The following is a 22,167-nucleotide window of genomic DNA, read 5'->3' as shown; positions in this document are numbered from 1 at the left end:
AAGAGAGAGAGTGACACGAAGATGAGTTAATGTAGACGTCTCTTTTGAAATCTTTGAGAAATCTGAACAGAAGGGATTGAGTCACGCTCAGTTTCTTGGGCAGCCACTCCATCACTCGATTCATTGTTCTGTTGTGACAAATATAAGACAAGTGTTTTTTTGATTTCCCAGAGGCAAAGCTGCAAAGCCGAGGTTTATTGACGTCTCTTTTTTGTGGAACCAACCGCCCAAATCCCAAAACACATTAATCTAACAATCGCACGAGACGATGGAAGCAAAAACTAAATCCTATTTGAGAGATAAAATGTTGTTTTGACTAGAAAGTGAATTAAAACACTGATTCAATGATCAGGTGATGAGTTTTAACACAGTGAGTCGATATAGAAGCATCAGCGTGTTTATAAATCTAATTTTGATTATTTCAGCCTCAGTTTTCAATCAGTGTTCCTCCCATAAATCCATGTTTTTAATCATTAAGGCACTTTATATACATATATACAGTCCACTTTTCAAAACCTGGGTTACAAAGGCAGCAAAATAAAAACAGGCAGGTCGTCATGGATTTGAACCTTTCATCAACTTTTACCCAAACTTTCCGTCTCTTTGTCTGTAAGCGTCTCCTTCCACATAAACAACGTCCAACATCTCGGCCATGCTGCTGTTATCCTTCACACGTTGTGACGCCGGAGAGCAACCGTTGGTGGTGTGTAAGAAACACATTTCAGCCAAACCAGGACAGCAGATACTCCCCGTGAGAGGGAACTTCATCCCACTGTTTCACTTCTCAGACCCGAGGTGTTTACATGGAAATCTGACATGTTCAAACACACGGCTCGAGGGGATTTGGGAGAGGGATTATGTATATTTTCACGAGTGTACAGAAATAGAGTACTGTACCAACACTGTCAAACACTGGCTCATGGTTACCACACACACACACACACACACACACACACACACACACACACACACACACACACACACACACACACACACAGGGAACAGTGTGTGGTTTCTTTTTGTCACTTTCGGTTTCTGACGCACACTGACGGGGTTTCATTTTCAAACTGGAGTGAAAAGGCTCTGTTTGGGAAGGTAGTGGATGAGATTTTAGTCTGGGTTTAATAAAGAAGAACATCTAACTTTGACTCTACCAACTGAGCCATAGCCGCCCCATTGTACATTTGTAATCGTATTGACCAATCACGGATCAGCAGGCTTTGGTGTTTGCAGGAAAAAAAGTCCACATTGCGAGCAAAAGCCGGCAGAAAATAATCAGCCAAATAGATGTTCCGGCTCCAATGGGTGGTAATCTGACAAAAAATATTTATGTCTGAACAGCCAACAATCAACAACAATCCCTTCTAGATCAAGAAAGTCAACTTGAGCGACAAATCTCTGTGATACCGTGTCAGGATCGTCAGCGTTCAGATTTCACGACTAGCTGGAATACACTGGAAATGATCTTGACATTATTTTTGGGCCATTTCTGCCTCTAATGGGTAGGACAGCTGAAGAGAAACAGGAAACGCTTGGAGGAGAGAGTGGGGGGCAACATGTAGCAAAAGGCCAAGACCTGACCCAAAACCTCGGCTGCCACGACGAGGACCACAGCCTCTGCACATGGGACGATCGACTCAACCCCCAGGCCACCCAGAAACCCCGGTTTCAAAGAAGATATTTCAGCAAATTCACCAACACTCCCAGAAGCATTCATCCGTGTGGGACGATAGCCATGGAGATTGAAGTTTACCTTAACATCAATAAAACAGTTTTTACAAGACCTTCAAAGTCCTCACAATGTGCTGAATCACTTCTCTGCCTTTTGGTGTTGGAGTTTCCCACTTCCGCTGTAAAATCTGTGCCGCCTGGAGGTGAAGTGGGCTCAAATCTGTGTGAAGAACAAATTAACCGTCAGCTGCGTTTCATACTCCGAGTGTCTCTGGTGTTAAGCTGCTGCTCTCCTCCAGAACATCTGATCATAAAGGACTCATTTAGGGGTTCACTCCTTGCTTTGTCATCAAACAAACCTGTTGGAAGGCCGCTGACAGGCCCAGCGACTTCAGCGAGACCGGCACATGTTCACTTTCAGACGGGCCAGACAGACAAGACGAGATCCATCGACAGTGGATCCACGTGTGACACTGAGACAGAGCAGACCGATGAGGAATCACACATCCTCTACGGGAGAGAGAGCGTAAACAGGAACAAGAGGAGACAGAAGAAAATGTTGGAGAGGAAGAAGAGGAAGAAGGAATTGCTTTTGTAGCCGGTGAATCACTCACTCGTCTGGGCTCCGAGATTGACACGCAGCCGACAGGAAAAAGACCTTGAGGCGATGTGAAGTCGACCGTAACGTTTCTTTGGTTTGTCTGGAGAGATTAAAGATGTTGACTTCACCCCCTCTGACTTGCAACAAAGGAATTTTCCCAGACTATCTTTTGGGTTGGATTGTATCTTTTATCGTAGGTTTTCTCCCTTTGGCTGGAGTTCAAATCTAAACCGTCGAAAGTAACATGTTTTAAAAAAACAACTTTGTTATCAGCTTTACTACGAACTACGACAGGAAACACAGAACCATCCGTGAGCCTTCAAAATAGGAAACAATGCGTTGGGGTTTTTTTTGGAATTAGATGTTTTTTGCTGTGTATATTTGTTTTCCCATTCCTGTCGGATGGACTCCAAAGAATGAATGAATCAGTCGTGTCTGATAAATTGTTCGGGGCAGAGTTTAATCAACAACAGACGAATCCAATGAACACATCTGGGACTCTCTGTGCCCCCCTTTAAGAAGCACACTGCCTATTTGGTGGAGAATTTGAAAGCTCCTTTGTTTATTTCATAAACAATGATATGGATGTTATTAGTTGTTTTAACAAGAAATGTTTGAAAAGTCCGTTTCTCAGTACTCATGAATGTGCCTCCTCTTTTTGTGGTTCTCTGAACCAGCTTCCTCGTTCTCTCCATGGACTTAATCATGTTTTTAAGTGAATCTGAATGGACCACAGCTGGTTTCCTGAAACATGTTGATGATTTTCTTACCTTGCTAATGGTACTCAGAATAAATGTAAAAGCCTTGAAGGTGCACTATGGAGTTTTGGTAGAGAAATTTGAAAGTTGGAGACGTGTACAAATTCTGTTAATTGTTCATAACTGAATACAGAAACTGTCCTCAGAGGAAGTAACACTGTTTGAAGATAAAATGCTACATGAGAAGTTATGGTGGGGGGTCCGCAAAAGTGAAACCGTAACTCTCCTGGTAGCTTTTAAGCTAGGGGGACCAGGGACCTATATTTTCCTTTGAATAAAGTTTGTGTATTCAGTTCAGAAAATATAGCATAGAATTGTTTCACTTTTCCAACTTTCACATTTCATCACCAAATCTCCATAGTGCACCTTTAAAGGAACATCATACTCTGTTAACCTGTTATTGACAAGATTTAAAGATTGGCCAGGAAGCCTTAAAGCAACAATATGAAACTCTCCCACCTTCAAATATTTGTTTCAAAGTCGATCTAACAGAACAGACTGATGTAACATTTGGCCGTATTGTCATCAGTGTCATCGTTGTCTCATGTTAAGCAGCTTTAATCGTCTAACCAAAGCTGTGTCTCAGATTTGAATACTAAATCGATAAGTAAATCAATTTTACGCCAAGACGATGTCTCCACAACAGGCTGTAGAGTCGTAATTGCGCTGTTCATATGAAACACAGAATTAAAACTGGGAAAATGATGTTTTATTTCATTTGGACTTTAAAGAAGTTGTATGTTAGCTACATTAGTATTCATGGGCTACTACCACGCTAAATCAGCCTTTAGCATTAAAACCATTGAATGTGTTGCTCGTTCATTCTTCATTCTCTTAAAATGACTTCGTATGAGGATATATTTAAGTGTTCCTTCTGCCCACATCTTGTGTGTCAAACTACAATTACTTCCTGTTGTGTTCCAACTTTTATTACCCCAATTGTGATAAATGTGCGATCTGTCTACGAGCTCATTTTCAAGATTTATTAGACTGTTCTCAGCTCTTGTTTTTAGAAATAATAAAAACCCCAGAGGAGCTGGATTTTAACTTTTGTTCATACCAACTGTCGTGAGTGTGAGCTCAGTGTCGGGTGCAATCAGCCTTAGTGCAGTCGGAGCCTTTGTGTTTCTTTAGCGCTCGCCCTGTTTACTGTGTTTTCATGTTTCTTTCATCTCCCGCTGCGAGCCAGTTTCCCTCTGAGAGCGTCGTAAAACTGCCAAAATGTCAAAAGCAGACCTCCAAGCAATGTGCGAGCGCCTCTGCTTTCTGTCACCGCCGCAGCTTTCCATGATGAAGCAATCAAAGCATGACTTGAGGTAATCCTCTTCATTGTTCTGTTCTCTCTCTGTGTCCAGGAGGCTGCTGGGAATCATCACTAAGAAAGACATCTTGAAACACATGGCGCAGATCGCCAACAGAGACCCTGACTCCATCCTCTTCAACTGAACTCCTTCCTCCTCCGCCACCGTCTCACCCCTGTAGACTAGGGGGAACAGAAGCCACCAGCTAGAGAGAAATGCACCTTTACCTCGTCAGCTTTAAGAAGGCAGGTCAGAGAAAGCCAAGTAAGTCCTGCACCATTTGCACAGGCGTGAGAGAACAATGGATCTTTCTTTTTCTTAATTTTTTTTTTTTTACAAAATGGGGGCGGCGTTTTTTTTTTTTTTGGGGGCTTTCTGAAAGAAAAGCAATCTCAGAAACAATGACTCATCCTTACTGACGCTGCTGGCCCCGGTTTCAACTTGGATCCAGGAGGATGTAGGCCAGATCCACATGAGAAATACATGGATTCTTTCACATCTGCTCCTTTTTCCACCCTCCTTTCTTTCTCTCTTTAAAAAAAAGAAATGGAGAAATCTCGAACGCTAAAAAGCAAAAAATCTTCCCTTGCTTTTTTTTTGTAAACCTAAGAGAAAAACATTTTAAAAAGAGGTTTGAAAAGATAATCGTGTGTCATAGACACTGACAAGAGAAGAGGAGAAATAGTGAGATTATCAGGTGAGATTAAGAGATGTTTTGGAGGGGGGGTGGGGCTCCATGCCTGCCTGCCCTCCGGCCTTCCCAGCGAGCCCAGACAGAGCACTCCGAGCTGGGCTGATGGATGCTCAGCCGCCCTCTCCTCCTCTTCCCTCCCTCCTATGAGAGCTGTCCTGAAGCCTCGGGGGTGAAGGGTACAGGAGTGTGAGAAGAAGAGCCTCTGAAACACACACTTTACACTCCATAAAGACTCCCAGACAGCCTGGGAACTTTCCACAAATGTCTTTGTCTTCTCTATTTTTTTTTTTGTCATATTTGTAACACAGCGCAAGATGCCAGCCTGGGAACTATGCAGTATTTCCTCACCCATCTCTGAGTGGCGACCACACGGTTATATTCTCATACAAGTATCATGAAAACATCACATCAATGCTGCAATAACCATGTCATGCCTTATGGAAGATGTTTCTGCATAAACAACAAGAATCATGACATATAAGTTAAATTATGTAAATGTAAAAATTGTTTGTCCCACTAAATTATTTCACAGACTTGAACGTGTTTGTGTGTTATTTCTTTGTTTGGGAACTTCATCCAAGGTTATAAAAAAAACAGACTTTTTTCTAAAAGCACTTGAAAATGCCTCTAAATGTTTCTGTTAGTTTAAAATGTTAGCTTTAATAAATCCAGTCAGGGTTTGAGCAGATTAGAACTCAGGAAGCAGGTTTGAAATGTTCGTAAAAAAAACAGCACACAACGAAAAGCTCAAAAGAAAAAGTTGCTGTTGTCTCGTTTTCGGTTGCAAGCTCAACAAATTGATATTTGATGATTCATTATTGCGGTCTGATCCATCTGGCAGGTCATTGGCAGGATAATCCAGAACATCAAGGAGAATTTAACCTCCAATTTGATCCAATTTGACAGAATCGAGTCAAATGTAACCGCATCAGAATGCCTTCTCATTTGACTCATTTGTAGTCAAGTGCACGCCAGCATCTTGTCATGTCTTTATTTTTTAAGACATCTGTTTTCTGTTTACATGTGCTGGGAGACAAACCCACTGAACCAATTGGTCCTGGCCATCATTTTTTATTTATTATGTTGCTGAGACCTGATGCTCTTTCCAAAATATGTTGATTTGTTTCAGAGAATTGGCCCTCATGATCTTAAAATCTGAGAATGAGTTTGTCAGTTAATGGTTTCATACAGGTGATAACTCAGCTGAAAAAGTTCTCTGATTACCATAAAACTATCTGAGAACATGATTGAAAACATTTATTCTTTAATTACTTAAAGGTCTTGAAGCAGTAAATGTTTCTACTTGACTGAAGATTCAATTGGGACAAGTTTTGTTTCCCCATTTATACAAAAACTGGATGGATTGAATCATGGTTTAATGGCCCCTGAAGCCGCATCAAACTTAAGCCTTGTATGTCCTACATAGGGCGAACGTGGAGAGAGATGGATGTCTGCTCAACTGGAATGGAGAGTACGAAACAGTGTCGATTCTAGACTCTGTTGGGGCCCAGGCAAAACTCACACGGGGCACCACAAACCAGCGTCATCGCCATTATGTTCTAAATACACCAATGGTGACTTTAATTTTAAAAAATTGAGTTAACACTGGAATATTGTGACATATACCAGCCCCATCAGATGGGGCTCTCTTAGGGGGCTCTCCTACTGTCATTGCAAAATTCACACATTTTGGGCCACTGCTATGGTTTAAAGTTTGGCCAGGTGCCCCCAGCAGTTGCCTGGCTTGCCTGCTGACAAACAGCACCTCTGGTAAGAAACCAATTTGAATGCTTATTTAGTAGAAAATTATACAAATTCATGGATTTTCCACAATGACTGGAAGCTTTCAAATAACATTTTTGTCTACTGTACCATATTGTTCTTCATTATCAAGAAATAAATGGGATTGCAGTCAATTTAGTGGAAATGTTAAAATGAGTCTAGATAAATGGTTTGTTGGCTCTTCCAATGAGTCAACAGACAAACCTGAAGGTTCTGAAGAAGACGTTTAAAATAAAAAATGTAATCTACAGCTGGAATGTGAAATGGACTTGTAATCATTACATTTTGGGGACTGCTTCTTCAGATGACCATTGCTCTTTTTTTATATTTCAGACCCTCTGGGTTCAAGGTGTCATTTTGACTCGCCGTCTCCCCACAGCGAGTCCGAGCTCGTTCCTGGGCCACATAATCTCTGTGAGAAGACTTGAGGGGGGCATAGATCGAGAGGAAGTGTGTGTTTGCATGCGGGTTGTTATGGTATGTGTGTGTCAGGGAAGTTGACTTTTCCATGTGTGTGTGTGTTGCCGGACTTGTGTGAAAATGTGTGTGTGTGTGTGTGTGTGTGTGTGTGTGTGTGTGTGTGTGTGTGTGTGTGTGTGTGTGTGTAATTAGGGAATGTGAATCTATTGTGGCTGCTTAGTAATGACTCAGTGTATTCCTGAGCTCAGTTCCTGTGGCTGAGACTTCACATGGGGCTCGTGTTACCGACCTGCTCGTGGCTTCTGCATTCTCACACCTCACACACACACACACACGCACACACACAGTACCCCGTACAGATTGTCCTACCTTCTTAGGCCTATGTTTTTATCAGACATTTTTTCTGTGTTCCTGCGCTTTTTTGTTTCTAAAATATGTCGCCTTACCTCATTTGCCTCCCCTTCAGATAAATCACCCTGTTCCCATGCCTGCCATTGTCTTGGTGCACATTACAAAGCAGTGAAAATATTTCGGTGTGGTAGTACGCCAATTCAAGGTGTCATCCTACACCCCAAAGTGTCAAATCTCCTCTCTTACCTTTCTCTGTTTGTGTGTGTGTGTGTGTGTGTGTGTGTGTGTGTGTGTGTTCACATGTGTGCAGAGAAAGCATGCAAACAGGTGACGTGTGTGTGCGATTGTCTCGAGGGCTGGACAGAGCGACCAGATATTTAGGATCAAGCACTGTCACAATGAATCTGAGTGTGTGTTTGTGTTTGAAGGAATGCAATCCAATCCGCTGTGCAGTGTTGCGTCGCTGCCCTCGTGGCCTCACCTGAGGTTATAAGGTGGAGGTTCCCACAGATTCAGTCGCAGCTCTCTGTCTCTGCAGCTGCTCATGTAACACGGACTAATCTCACTGACCTTTCACAAACAAATATGTGAACAAAACTAAAGCCAATGAGACGCGTTAACTTATTTCTAATGGTTTTCTTAACAGCCTGAGTACACTAATTGAGTCAGATCATTAGAAGACTAAAACTTCTTTATATTCAAGTTGTCTTTATTTGGCTTTTATTAACACACTGTTGTTTGCAGTGTGTGATATCAAACTAAAAACGATACACTCAGACCCCAGTTCATCGTAATGAAAAGACGTCTTTAAGCTATATTAGCCAAGAAATGGTAAAAGCTTGATTTATGTATGAAAGAACCATCTTGGATCCATTTCACCACCAACAAATTTAAGTAGAAAAGATAATCATGATGCAAAAGTACATGTACAACATGTTCCATTTTCAGGTTGCAAAAAAACGATTAGTTAAAGCTACCTTCATTTTTTTTTGGCCACTTGGGGGCAGTGCTGTGAGCATTAAAAACACACTCACATATAATCACCTCTAAAAGTTGCAAGTTGCACACATCCAATTTACAAGGAGCAACATTTACAATTATTTGAAGCCAAAGCCACTTAGCCTAGTGTGATTTAAACAACCTCTAAATCTGTTGTCCTTTGTTTTACCGTCAAAAACTTTCCAAATCAAAATAGTTTTTCTAATTTACTCTGACATTCTGAAAGAGGCCTTAAAAAATCACTCAAGCCTTGAGGAGAAACGGCCGGTCTGAAGATCATTCTCTGTGGGTTTGTCGCTAAAAGCAACCCCTTTCACATTACACGTCAACATGTGGTTCATTGTTATTATAAAATATTGATAAGTGTAGTTTTAAGACTTGCTGACAGGTACGGCCTCTAAAGAACTCTCTCTCTGGACATTTTGGCATTCTTAACATGAGTTTTAGAGACTTGATCTCTCCCTGAAGGCCCGCACCTAACTGGTAATCAAATAGTTTAGACCCCTCCTGAACTCAGTGCGTCTGGGGAGAGCCCTCTTGTTGTATCTTAAACCTCTTAAAAACTTTTTGCATTCCCAAAACCCAACGTGCAACCCAAAATGTTTTAGCCAGTCTGATAATATTTTAACAAGTCACACAGTTTTGGCCTACAACGTTAACCTTAAGTGTTGCTGGCAGCTCTACTATGCCACCATAAAGTTGTAGTATATGTTAATTATTCCATTTTCACTCTAAATTGTGTTCTTCCAATGGTGTTCGATGGAGTTTATTGGACCTCTTGGCCCACTGTTGGTAATAAATCAAATGAAATAACTGTGAAAGCAAAAGTCATTCCTCTGATGTGGTGACAAAAAGGCACCGCTTCGTTTTTTTAAGAGCTCCAAAGGCGATGAGGTTAAAAACGGCTGATCATACTCGGGAGTTTAAATAGGTGATAAGAGTGTGATTGAATCCAGGGGAAGTAGGGGGAATGGGGGAATGGAAAGAAAACTTCTATTGGGCCAAGACACACTCTGGACGTAATGTAGCTACACTTGGATTTATATTCTCTCCGCTGGTTGTATCCCATATTGGATTGTTGGCAATCGAAGGCTTGGATCAACCTCTCCATTGGTCTAACGTCTATCACAGACCTCCCAAACACACACAAAACCCCCCTATGGATGCAATCAGATTGCAAAAAAAAAAAAAAAACCTGCTGGACAGTGTTGTAGCTTTCCTCCACGGTCACTGGAAACTCGTTTGAGGTCATGAGTGGGACTCTGCCAATATGTCCCTCAACTGCAATATAATCCTATTTTTGCACTTTTTGTAATTTCATGGAACACTTTAAGACTGTATCACATTCAACCACGTCCAGGAGCATTCATCGTACCCCTAAACAGATACATATTTAGTGTTTCTCGACAATAAGCTAAACCCATTACCCTTTTTTAAATAAGGTGCTAGTTGTGATTTGACGTTCGAACTCTGATTTATTTGTCTTTCTGTGAAAACACTTTATTCCCCCAGATCCCATTATCACATTTTTTATATTTCATCAAAATGGGCCAAAGGTTTCCTAAAAAATGATGATGGTACTGACCTGCAGACCTAACTTATTGCAAAAGTTGCAGTCTTTAACTCTCATATTGTATTTCACTTCTCGTATTTCTTCTGCGATCTCTATCACCTGTTTACATCTTAATGCAAACACTAAAGTGTTTTTAATGTACTCTGACGTACAGATACCAAAAAGAAAAAGTGGAATCGGTCACGCCTGTCAATCACTGAATGAACAGTGCCACTGTGACCGATCCGTTCCAGCTCTTTGTGGCCCTCAGAGTGTTTTCCACATTAATCAAGTCTTCTAACACAACCCACATTCATTCAATAATAACTGTCCATCAAAGAAACCGACAGGACCTTTAATCGCATTTGATTTGTTCCAGGAATGGCTGAGAGTCTCAGCCGCACAACATCTTCTGTGCGATGCATATTTTTCATATTTTCGGGACTCCGCTTTCTCAGACAATCCACACGGGTCCAGATGCTATCGCGGTGACCTCCAGTCAAGTTTATTTTCATGTCTAACGCCATGCTACAGAAACTTTACACACTCCCCACATATTGATCCCATTCCCAAACCTTTCAAAACCTTCCCTAAACACGCTGCAGATGTGCTTTTTTTTTTCCACAAGTCGATGTTCAGATGGAGGATTATTACATTTGTCATTGACTTATGGAGCCTGTTTGGCTGGTTTATCACATTCCTACATATCTACAGTCCAAATCTGTTATACACTGAAGTAGGGGAGCCTACATTTTTGTTTTTTTCGTCCAGCCCATTTGTTGTTTTTCAGGTAAATTAATCAACTTATCCAGTGGGAGCCCTAGAGTCTGTTGGGGTCTCAGGCAAGAAATACTTGGGGGGGCTTACATCCCACATTTATCACCATAATGTCTGCCAATGTCTGCCAATGTCTCAAAGCTTACTCCTCTTCCTGTTTCAGTTTTCTCTCCTATAGACGGATATTTTGCCTTTTGACAAGAAGCGACTCAACGAGTCGACTGAACTTATCTCCCTTAAAAGGTTTTATATGCGTTTTTTTGATCGGATCAGATGTCGCCCTTGAGCACCATCATGAAACCAAAACAACTCGCGCTGCATTGTTGTGTTAGCATGCTAATGCTAGCAATCTTTATTATGCTCGTATCTTCACACTGCATGTAAATTTACCTGAAATGAGCGTGATCTAGAAACACAGTTAAGCAGTGAGTACAGTATGTTATTCTTCTTTTCTCTAGTCCCTCAATTAAACAACTTTTATACACGAGGGGAGGAGTCAGCCGGCCGGATGTCCGGGCGATGTAAACAAACTGAAGATAGGACTCTGAAAACTCTGAAAACATCACAGACAGTGGGACTCGGGTGTTACACCCATTGTAGACAGTCATGACTCACAGAGTTATTTTCAGAGGAGATACTTGATTTCTATTACATTAAGTGTGAAAAATCACATATAAAGACTTTAACAGAGCTCATCAACTGATTCAAAATCACCCCACAGAGCTCTGCTATTGTCTGTCTCTAAATAATCGCACCTCTGCTGCGTCCCAAAGAGGCTATTTTTAATCTTTTATAACCGTTAGAATAATATCAGAGTGTATCACAGTTGTTTTTCTCCCCGTGTTGCATGTTGGCAGCCGCAGTGCGTTTCCCTCTTTTCCACTGTAAGGATCCAAAGCAAATACTGGTCTTGCTTCTCTTTATAGACTTTCAAACCTCCACAGTACAAAGCTGTAAACACAACCTTGGCATATTATCACCTTATAAAGTGTTATGGCTCGACATGGTTAGAAACAGTTGCCGGTACGCAAATCCTGCAGAGACAGAACTACATGAAGTTGTCTTTTGGAACAACCAGGAAAAGAGAAGTTCAAAATTCAGCCCCTCCAGGATTTCACAGGATTTTTAGTGATAGTGGCGGTCTGAAATTCTGTATCCACCTGGCGTCTTTCTTTTTCTGAGAGTAGTAACGGTCAAATAGCGAGGCGGTGGCTCAGTTGGTAGAGTCGTCGCCTCTCAACCGGAAGGTCGAGGGTTCGCTCCCCAGCTGAGCAACATGTCCGATGTGTCCTTGGTCAAGACACTTAACCCTGCATTGCTCCTGCTGCTTCGGTGGCGGTGTATGAATGGATAAGTGTTGTACTTACTCTCTGATGTACGTCGCTTTGGATAAAAGCGTCTGCTAAGTGAATTGTGACAATGTAACAAATGGCGTCAGTTGTCAAGAGACTGTTGTCATAGAGACAAGATGCTCATGCAGTCCTTTTCATTCTGACCGCACAAGTGCTTCATCCTTTTTTTTTTCTGCAAAAACAAAGTAAACAAAGTGTAATTTCCCTGATAACTCTAATTAACTCTTCAGGGTCGTTAGACTCTGTGTTCCCTTAGACGTGAAGGAATCCAAAAGGGGAATTATTGAGCTTCTGTCTCCAATCAGTGAGACTCTTATTCCCTCCCTACGGTAAGTTTTCATCTTTTATTTGTTTACTTTTGGGTTTCCTCCATTTTCAAACTGTGACATTTAATTTCTGACATTAACGTCTTCATCTGTGTGTGAAACCTCGACCGCTCTGAGCCACACGGCTTTGTTGTGTTTTAATTCTCGGCGGGTTTGTTTCCTGTGACAAAACCCCTTTGTGTGCCCAGGAGTTGCGCTTTAAAGACCTTTATCAAAGGCTTCATGATGTTTGTTGCTTTACTGCAGGATTAAGCGCATTGTTTAGGTGCCCTGAAAGGTATTCTGATCGCACCACTCCCACTGACTCTGAAATTCCCGTTTTCCAATGGCCGGTAGTCGGGGCAGCGGGGTTGAATCAGTAGTATTGTTCTCCTTTAAAAAAAAAAGTGTGTGTGGGTGAGTGTGTGTGTGTGTTTGTGTGTGCGTTTGTGTGTGTGTGTGTGTCAGGGTGAGCGCTTGTCTGGCCCCACTTAGTCTCTTCAGGATGTTTTGGGTTTTCTCTCCTTGTCCCCGTGTGCATGAACAACGTGTGTGTGTGTGTGTGTGTGTGTGTGTGCGCGCTTTCTTAAAACTAATTTCCTGGCTCATTCTTAGGAAAACAGAGAGAATGCTGGGTAATAATACAGGAGGCGTGGAGTGAGCGGCAGCACTGTTGATATGAAGGGTGTGTGGCAGCGATATGATGGATGTGTTGTGTTGCCGTGTGTGTGTGTGTGTGTGTGTGTGTGCAAGAAGAGGGAAAGTGGTCGCAGTATTTAGAGAATGCTGATATGGAGATAACTGCAGTGTGTGTGTGTGTGTGTGTCAGGAAGGGTGTTACTGTATCGTGGTGGCAGGTTAAAGAAACCAATAGGTCTTTTGTTAACACTCTTGTAAAAACACAGCGGGTCAGAAAAAGTAGATAAAATGTTGAATATGACAAAAAGCCTCCATTAATCACACAGTCCGTCTGGGGACCTGAGATTAAAACACAACACTCTGTTCTCGCTGTTTTTTTAAATAAAGTTTCGGGCAGAGTAGCAGGAGGTGAATGTTGACTATATATATAACAATAATAAATTAAAACATTTCTATGTCCACCATTTCCGCTGCATTCTTTTCACACCCTGTCCTTCCGTCTGAGCGGCAGCCTGCAGAAGGTAAAAACAATCTACTTCTGTGCTGAAGTGGTGTTTTTATCAGACAACAATGTTTGACTGTAGCCGTGTTAAACGCCTTCATATGTCCTCTCTGACATGCACACATTTTCCTTCTCATGCTGCACACATGCTCTCCAGGTTTTGGATGTTTCCTTAAGTCTTGAACTCTTGACATTATCATCGCTGCATGTATTCCTACTCTGCAGGACTAATGAAACTGAACAAAACCTCACAAAGACACAAAATTATACATTCTTTATTTCTTGTAAAATTGTCTAGTTGCATCAACATAACCATAAATCTCTCTTTGTCATGTGGAGCTTGATGTTATTTCGTCGCCTTCATGTGGTAACCACTTGACTCTTTCAACATGTGAACTGCTCTAATTGCGGCTTGTTGAGCGTGATCTGGTTTATCCTAAAACCCATTTAAAACATCAGCAAGACATTAAGTGAAGCCAGAACTAATGTAAACTGAATGTGAATCTGAGAAGTGTCTGAGACTTTACTCTCAACATTTACTGTCCTTACTTGACCCCGAGCGCCTGTAAGGATCCCCTCTGGGTTTTTGAGATAGATATGAGGCAGGAAACATGGAGTCGGGACTGCGAGACCAAATCTGTTTCACCATCAGGCTGCAATCTGTAATTTTTAACGACCTCATATGATTTAAATGAAACCAATGACATGTCATAAAACTGGACATATTGGCAACAAAGCCCAAGAGCTTTAAATCTTTAATGGACACTTTAATGTAGAGTATCCAATGAAAACCATATTTCACAATAAATAGTATGTTTTCTAACCCTTTTTATTTAATTTGTAAATAGACTATAAAGCGGTGTTTTATGGTCTTGGCCTCAGAGTTCATCTTTCTTGTTGATTTATTTATTTTTTATTTTTTTAAATGAAATTCACATTTGAGCCAGCAAACTAGCGGCATTCAAATTAAAAAATACACGTACCATTTTATGTTTTCATGTAGTCAAATAATACTAAAATGACTATGTAGCTGTATTGGTAATGATGCTAGCTTGATGCTGTTTCATCCAACGTAGCTCTGTGGAAATACGACATATGGCTTGTAGTTTAGCATGTTGCTAACGGTCGGGTTTGTTGGCCGTATATACCGTTTCATGACGTTTTCAACATTTGTTAAGACATCAAAATAACTTTTATGGTTGGCCAGGCTTAATAAATCTTTGAAAACTCTGAAGTGTTGGCTCAAGAGTTGCAACATGCCTAGCGCAAATATTGACTAGACATGTAAAGTCAACACAGGGCCAAGTAGAGAGTCGTATATCTAGCTTGGGACTCAACAGTTTGTTGGCCGAACGTGTTGCTGGGGTTGATGGATGGGCAGGTTATGTTTGTTTTACTGTTGAGTATTTACAGTTAGTAGCATGAAGACAAGTATTTTCTAGCCTTTCATGGTAAGATTGGTCCCCCCACCAAATTAAAGGGCACCATTTGAAACCTGAAAGTGATATTTAAACCCTTACTTGTCCAACTTTAATGCAGCTTTTGGGATTTTTTCTGTCACAGCAGGCTACAATTTCAGAAAGCTAACAGATGTTTCACCACTTGTTACAATACCTTCAGTTGCTTCAGGCTGTCCATCCCCATGGCCCTGCTGTACATTTTTACTGCAACCCTGTCAAGCGCCTAAAACCTCCGACAGCGGGAGACACCTCTCGAGGAAATACATCAAGGCGGTTTTCGGCACAGGAATTTCTGTGGTGCCCTCGAGCCTTTGGTAACCGCTGATTTATGATGTGATTTGTCAAGGGTGCTCAGGATGTCGCCCTGTCGTTCTGTACATCCCCTCAGCATTATCGTCCGTGTAGGTCAAAAGGCAGCACCGGCTTCTCGGATGGACGTCGGTGGATTGTCAGTGATGTATGCTAGCTTAGCTCTCCATGAAACATTACATTCTTGCACATGGCAGCCTCTCCCTGGGTGGTTTTATTTCCCGCTTCAGGAGGATAGAAAGCAAGAACGGCAATATGTAAAGCTTTACACCGGGATTAGTTCACAATAACATCTTCAACGATCTCAAAATTCAAAGCTTATCGAAGCTTTCAGTCCAGGTTTGTGAGCGGATTGACCTTTTATTGGTTAGCGGAGATTAGTGCTAATAAAAGCCTTGCAGATGCTCGAGGTTTTGATGTGTTGCCAAGGTGCTTTATTCACACCCACACACACACCAATCGTAACACAAAAATGTTAACAGCATCAGACGCTTTGTGGTATCCGCACAGACTCACAGCTGTTGGTTTTGATCTCCCTCTGAAGAACTTTTTGAGTTTTGAATTTGACCTGGGGGAAGGACAAAACACTTTGAGCTTCCAAACTTCTCTCCATGTCCAGACTGTTTCATCTTTAGCTTTATAAACATAGTGACATGTTTGGCAAAGTGGCCATGTTTGAAGAACAAATCAGACTCTTACCAGAAACGTCAGGGTATCAAATGGACAAGAGTGATGTTCTTGTGTTGGCCCTGGTTTGTTCACATTATGTATTATTATTGTGTCCCATTCAGTAACCAGTGGTTGACATCACCGAGGCTTGGTCCATGGTTCATACCTAGCATGAAGGCTATCCACTTGTTATCCGATCCCCCAGGACTCATGTTAATACACGGTGGAAACAACCTCTATATTCTAATTCTGTCTTATGCTGTTATTTAGAAACGCTTAGTTTAACTCACAGCTAACTCACTGGTTCCATGACAACACTTCCTGGTTGTACCACCCAAAGCAGCATGGGAACTGTAGTGCGAAAACTAATATTATTGGGGGAGGGGTGACTGGAAGAAGGAAATGATTATAGCAATAACTGCATCTTACTTTGCTTTTGATACGATAGTGATATAACATTTAAATATTTGTCCTTTTATATTGTATTTATATCTCTGCATTAATGACATTCTCTCCTATCAAATCAAATTTAGACATTTGTTTCTTGTTTAACAAAAATCGACATGTGGACATCAACCCAAACGACTTAACTTTGTAAATTTAGTTTTGTAAAAAGCTTCCTTACACGAGGATAATCCCACTAACACACCACCTGACACCCTTCCTGTGTAGCCTAACATGTCAGTATCAATCAGTTTCTAACTTTACACATATAAAGTAAGACCTGTTGTGATGAGGGAGGAAAAACTGACCAGCCCAGGCTTTAGTGGGATGAAACCTTCTGTAGAGGCTTTTCTGAAATCATACTCAAAATGAAAAACTCATTGACCTTTTCATGTTCTGAACTTTGCCGATTTAAAGTGAATACACATTTCAAGGACAATTTGTTCTTCCTTAGAAAAGCAATAAAAGAGAACAAAGCAAATTTATTCCCCACTGCTTGCAAATGCAACTGATCAAATGTATTTCTTCTACAAACTTTTTAAATTTTTCTTCTGAGAATTACATGTATTACGTCTTTTAAATGACCATGCCTCTTCTTTACTGGGCTCTCACTTCGAGGAGAAGAAATCGTAAAATTTTGTTCTGTTAAGTAAATCAAAACATTAATTAATTCACTCCTACATTCGGTTAAGACAGAATGGGAATAGCGTGCCAAAAGCCAAATGAATGGCCTCAGTTTTCCTGTTTGAATAGGATCAGTATTAGCAGGAGACCATCTTAACACAATTAGAGTTGGTGATTTGTGTTGGAATTTTTACTGAACAAATCACAGGCCTGGTCGATTCATAATAGGGTCAAAATTACTGCAATTATCAGAAATTACTGGATGTCCCCAGATAATGCAATTCCTGAAAGAGATGGGAAAAGGCGAGTTTTAGTTCTGGATCGACCCCTTAACCAGGAAAACTGATTAAGAACATGTCTGTTATTTTAGTGGCTTTGGGGAGCAGTTTTATGTTGAGTGAAACATATAAGGTACACGTGTTGGTGCTTGATTGTGGTGCCAAAATTGAGTTTGAAACGGGGCCTGTAGTCCATCACGGCAGGTCGGAGCAGGCCGTGCATGAATGAGGACGGTTGTGGTTGTGGGGACGACACAGTCTGATGGTGGTAATTGGGCGTCAGAGACGTCGGCGGTAGTAGTGCCAGATCACCTCGCTGAAGGTTGGGGGAGCTTCATCTACTCAAGAGCCTGGCTTCTGCAGCCGGGACAAGGCCTACTGATGTGAATGAATCCAAATGAGTAATCTTTCAAACAGGCAGCAGCCAATCAGAAGATCATCTTGCGTTTTTATTCCTGAAACATGTATCAGTTTCGGTCTATCAGAGAGAGTTTGTACCGAACAATATCTACATTAATAGAGAGTGTTTCAACTGAGGGATTTGCGTTTACAAAAAAGAAACCAAGTGGGGAATAAATTGACATAAAACAGGAAAAAAAATCTTGAAAACTGTAGTTAAATTCCATTTACGAGGGGAGTTGTATAAAAAGTTAGATTGAAGTTGGATGTAACAGAAGAGTGAAAAGGCCATGTCTGTGTTCCTTATAAACACTCACATTTGTTTCTGATTACAGTCAGCTGTGTGTGTTATTGTATTACAATTTGCATGAGATCACATCAACAACTCTCTGAAGTGTTTAAAATCTGCCTGTCCGCACCTCTTCAAGGGGTACATTTTGTTTAACTTTGAGTTTGATTTGAGCTTATTTAGCGACTTTCAATTGAAGTTTTCCCGGACCTATTCTAAAAAAGGAAGGTGGGAGGGGGGAATCTGGATTGAATCTATCATCAGCTGCTGCATTTGATGAATTTTTCCCAATGTAATTATCCTGCAGCAAGCATTGTTTTCATTGTGTCATGCTCCAATGAAAAACAGCCACAGAAACACACAACAGTCACTGGAAGTTCCGTGATCTGCTCCCGATGAGTTAATTCGTCTCTTTATCCCAACAAGATGTCACAGTATATTTGGTACGGTCCAATCATGTTAATCTCCCAAACAGTTGGGGGTGAATTTAAAAACTCACTACTCACTTGTGCTCGTCATCGAGTTATAAGCCCCAGATGTTTATCATTGGTGTATAACAGAGTTAATGTCATTGCTTCTGTTGCCATGGTTCAATTAGTGAATCAGGCTAAATGTAAAAAAAAAAACCCTTCGCTTTTATTCGTTCATGAAGGAATTATTAATTGTGATTTTAAAAGATTATCTTACTAACTTACCTACATTGCTGACTCATTGCAGAATAGATCATAAACCCTGCCTTCTTCATGTTAACAAATGGGACATGGGTCAAACTATAACGTTTAAATACATGGGTAATTTAACGATGAAGAGGCATGCCGACTTCCATATTTCCACCAATCAGCTCTCTTCTGCACATGGCTCCATATAACTCCACCAACACAATATGCCATCACCCGCTGTGAAGGTATTTTGGCTTCACTTTGGACAATGGAAGGAGATGCGAGATGTCTTGTCCATATTAATATATAATAAATGGTGGTTAGGCATTACTACATATCTATGACAGACTGCCTCATCTTCAACAAGTCAACCATAAACCCAACGGTCTCCCAGTATTTCACCTAATAACAGGTGTTAGCATGCTAAACGATTAAGCTATGCCCCATGATTGCAAGTAGAAAAATGACCCTAGCCGGCAAACGTATTTGAACAGTCAAGGTTTTAAATGTGGACAAAAATCCACTTGGCAAATCATTCTCGAGGAAGAAAATTATTAAAAACAGTAACTTGTTAGAGATAACATCAGATTTGGATTTCAACAACAAATGTATGAGTTATTAAAGACAAGCCTTGGCTGACAGATCGCTACATTTATCTTCTGGCTTGCAGGTCATGTTTTTCAACTGTCTCCGAAGCCTAAGCAGGAACTGTTTTTACTTTAAGAAATCTGGTCTGTCAAACTTTAACAGGACTTGAGATGCACTTCCCTCTGAAATGCGCAGTTATGTTCAGCAAGCCGCACTATAATCAAAATGTAAACACAGCCTGGATCTTGGAACGAAACTCGATGTATGACACAGCTGGAAACTGAGGCTGATTTACACAAAGTTCATGGAGGGCTCTGAGTGCTTCAACTGCTTTGTATCTTTCTCCTGGTGTGCTGAAGAAATGATGAACAGTGTGTCCAGCTCAAGGTCTGGAAGTTTCTAACGTAACACTACAAAACTCTGGAAATGAAGTTCAAAACCACATTTTTGCCTCACACAGGACAAACACACACCACATAATTACACAGTATTTAACATAAATTTGAAACATCTCTGCGTCTCAATGCAACAAATGGTTCTGCAGTGTTGGGTCGATGCCATCTTTGGGAATGTGATTGATTAAGTTGGCCTGGAGTTGGATTCACAGCAGACCACTAAAAGTCATATCTGTCTATACACATAAACACACTCTCTATAACTCACATAAATAGATACTCCTGAAGGCTTTTCTGCTGAGTCATGCATGTTTCAGAGCAGCCTTTATGTACATTTTAATTGATCGCTTGGTTGTTTAAATCTTCTCAGGGCGCCACAGGGACTCAGAGGTTTGCAAAAAGGTTTTGGGTTTTGGACCCCAATCTGATGGCCAGGAAATTTTGCTGTGGTGTTTGACTTTTCCTCTTGTTTCTGCTTTTGTTTCCATGGGAATTTGACACTTCGCTGCATGGCCTGAACCAGATTTTTTTCTTACTGGGACACTGACTTATGCAGGACTTGCATGAAGTTTGTGAGTACTCGTGAACAATGAAAGCATTAATGCACTCTGTCTGTCTCCTGTAAACATTTCTACTTTACTAACATTTACTTAAAGATGCTATATTCCTGTATATATTCTTTTTTTTACGTTTAAGGCAGCACTATAGACTGGCAACATATTCCAAGCTTTACTCTTTAAGAACTCAAAAAGAAGAAAAAAATGCCACATTCAAATTAAGGAAGACAAGGAAGATAGCCAATTATTGTTAAGGATTTATGAAGGCCACAATCACAAAGCTTAGCCTTTAAAAAAGCCATGTCTATTTATTCCAAAACAGTTTATTTAATGCTGTACTTAATCACATGTATTTCTTGCCCATCTCCAAAATGTATCTAGAAAATTAAATTGGTGATTAGATGGCAACAGGATTCTCCAAATATTCTGAAACCCTTGGTGATACTGTGTCATGCCGCATTGCAGTAAGCGCCTTTCTTGCTTCTTTAAGTGGCTGCTTGCCTTCATTTTGGCGTACTGGAAATATAATATTTGGTGAGTGTAACTGAGGTTGGATGGCCAGCCATGGCCATTCCAGTAAAGTAAATAAAATCTCCTGCTCTGATTCACCCAATGTGTATTCAACCCTCCAACATCGTAAAAAACTAAAAGTAAGTAATTTGACCTCATCATCATTGTTTCATTTAAAAAGAAACCAAGTGCCATTTAAAAAAAAAAAAGACGATAAAAACTCAGCTTGATGCTTCCTTGTTCTGAGGAATTGGCCTTTTATTCTACTAACGGATAAAATACAAACGTTGGTCTTTATGACTCAAAACTTTGCTTTCGATGTTACTGCTTACTGGAATGATTGGGGATGATGAGGCCCCACACTGTGCAGGCAGACTCATGGGTTTTTAAGTGCTGTTGAATGAAAGACTTGTCAAAAAAAAGCAGCATATGTTCCTCAGACTATTTTAAAATTTATTGTCAACTGAAATTGAAGAGATGGGATAAGTGAGAGCTCACTTTGCAGGGTGCCACAGATGTAAAACATTCAAACTCCAGAAACTTTATCGATGAGCCAAGGGGAGTCACTGCTTGTAAAAATGTGTTACATTGATGAGTACTTTATGGATCCCTGGAAGTATCCTCTTGTGACATTTAGCTGCTACAAAGGATGGTCAAAGATCAATGGTCAGTAGCTGATGGGACACTATGGCGAGCCTTAACTGTATCCTGTTGAGGTTGACTTGAGGATGTCAGTCAAACATTGATATGAAAATCAGTTAGGACTCTAACTTTTGGAATGTTACCTCTTTCAGTAAAGCACATTTTACTTAAAACAGGATTATAATGTCTTAGAATTATGAACAGTTCATTAAATTTAACATAACCCCAATCCAGAGCTCTTTTTCCCCCACTTGACCCAAAGCCCAAAAAGAGGACCGACAGAGGCTAGATCAACTTCAGATGGTTGCCAATGGGTTCAGAGATTTTTTTCAGAGAACAATTCTTTGACCACAACATTTAAAGACCAACATACCAGGCCAAGTTGCATTTAGTTGTGAGGTTGCAGATTGCAACCAACTGATAAAATACCCCTCCCCCTCCCAAAAAAAAACCTTAAGGGGAACCTTCGAGGTCAGCAAAACTCACAGAAAACTCAAAAGATGGTCTCTAAAGCCAGTTTTTGATTTGTAGGGCTTCTGTAGACACATGGCAGTAAAAACAAGGCCCACTCCATGGAGAAGACCTTCTGCCTCTGTAGATATAAAGAGCTAATTATAAACTTACAAAACCAATACCATTA

At 40.8% G+C, this 22,167-nt stretch overlaps 1 protein-coding gene and 1 long non-coding RNA gene across 5 annotated transcripts in view; one reads left to right on the top strand and one right to left on the bottom strand.

Moving 5' to 3' along the window:
* clcn5b (chloride channel, voltage-sensitive 5b) overlaps positions 1-4,660 on the top strand; it is a 29,599-nt gene extending 24,939 nt beyond the window's left edge. For all 4 annotated transcript variants that reach the window (XM_061031707.1, XM_061031706.1, XM_061031709.1 and 1 more), the window contains one exon: positions 4,386-4,660. In XM_061031707.1, coding sequence (XP_060887690.1) covers positions 4,386-4,476 — 91 coding nt within the window. In that variant the 3' untranslated portion in view covers positions 4,477-4,660. The remainder of the gene's footprint in view (positions 1-4,385) is intronic.
* Positions 4,661-4,885: 225 nt separating this feature from the next.
* Positions 4,886-5,480, bottom strand: LOC132958745 (uncharacterized). The gene is made up of 2 exons (XR_009666817.1): positions 5,332-5,480; positions 4,886-5,296 (listed from the first exon to the last, which is right to left on the bottom strand). It is a non-coding gene; the product is annotated as an uncharacterized LOC132958745 (long non-coding RNA).
* Positions 5,481-22,167: the final 16,687 nt, after the last annotated feature.

Source organism: Labrus mixtus, chromosome 23, assembly GCF_963584025.1.
Source record: "Labrus mixtus chromosome 23, fLabMix1.1, whole genome shotgun sequence".
Lineage (NCBI taxonomy): Eukaryota > Metazoa > Chordata > Actinopteri > Labriformes > Labridae > Labrus > Labrus mixtus.
This window is presented reverse-complemented; position numbering and strand designations above follow the sequence as displayed.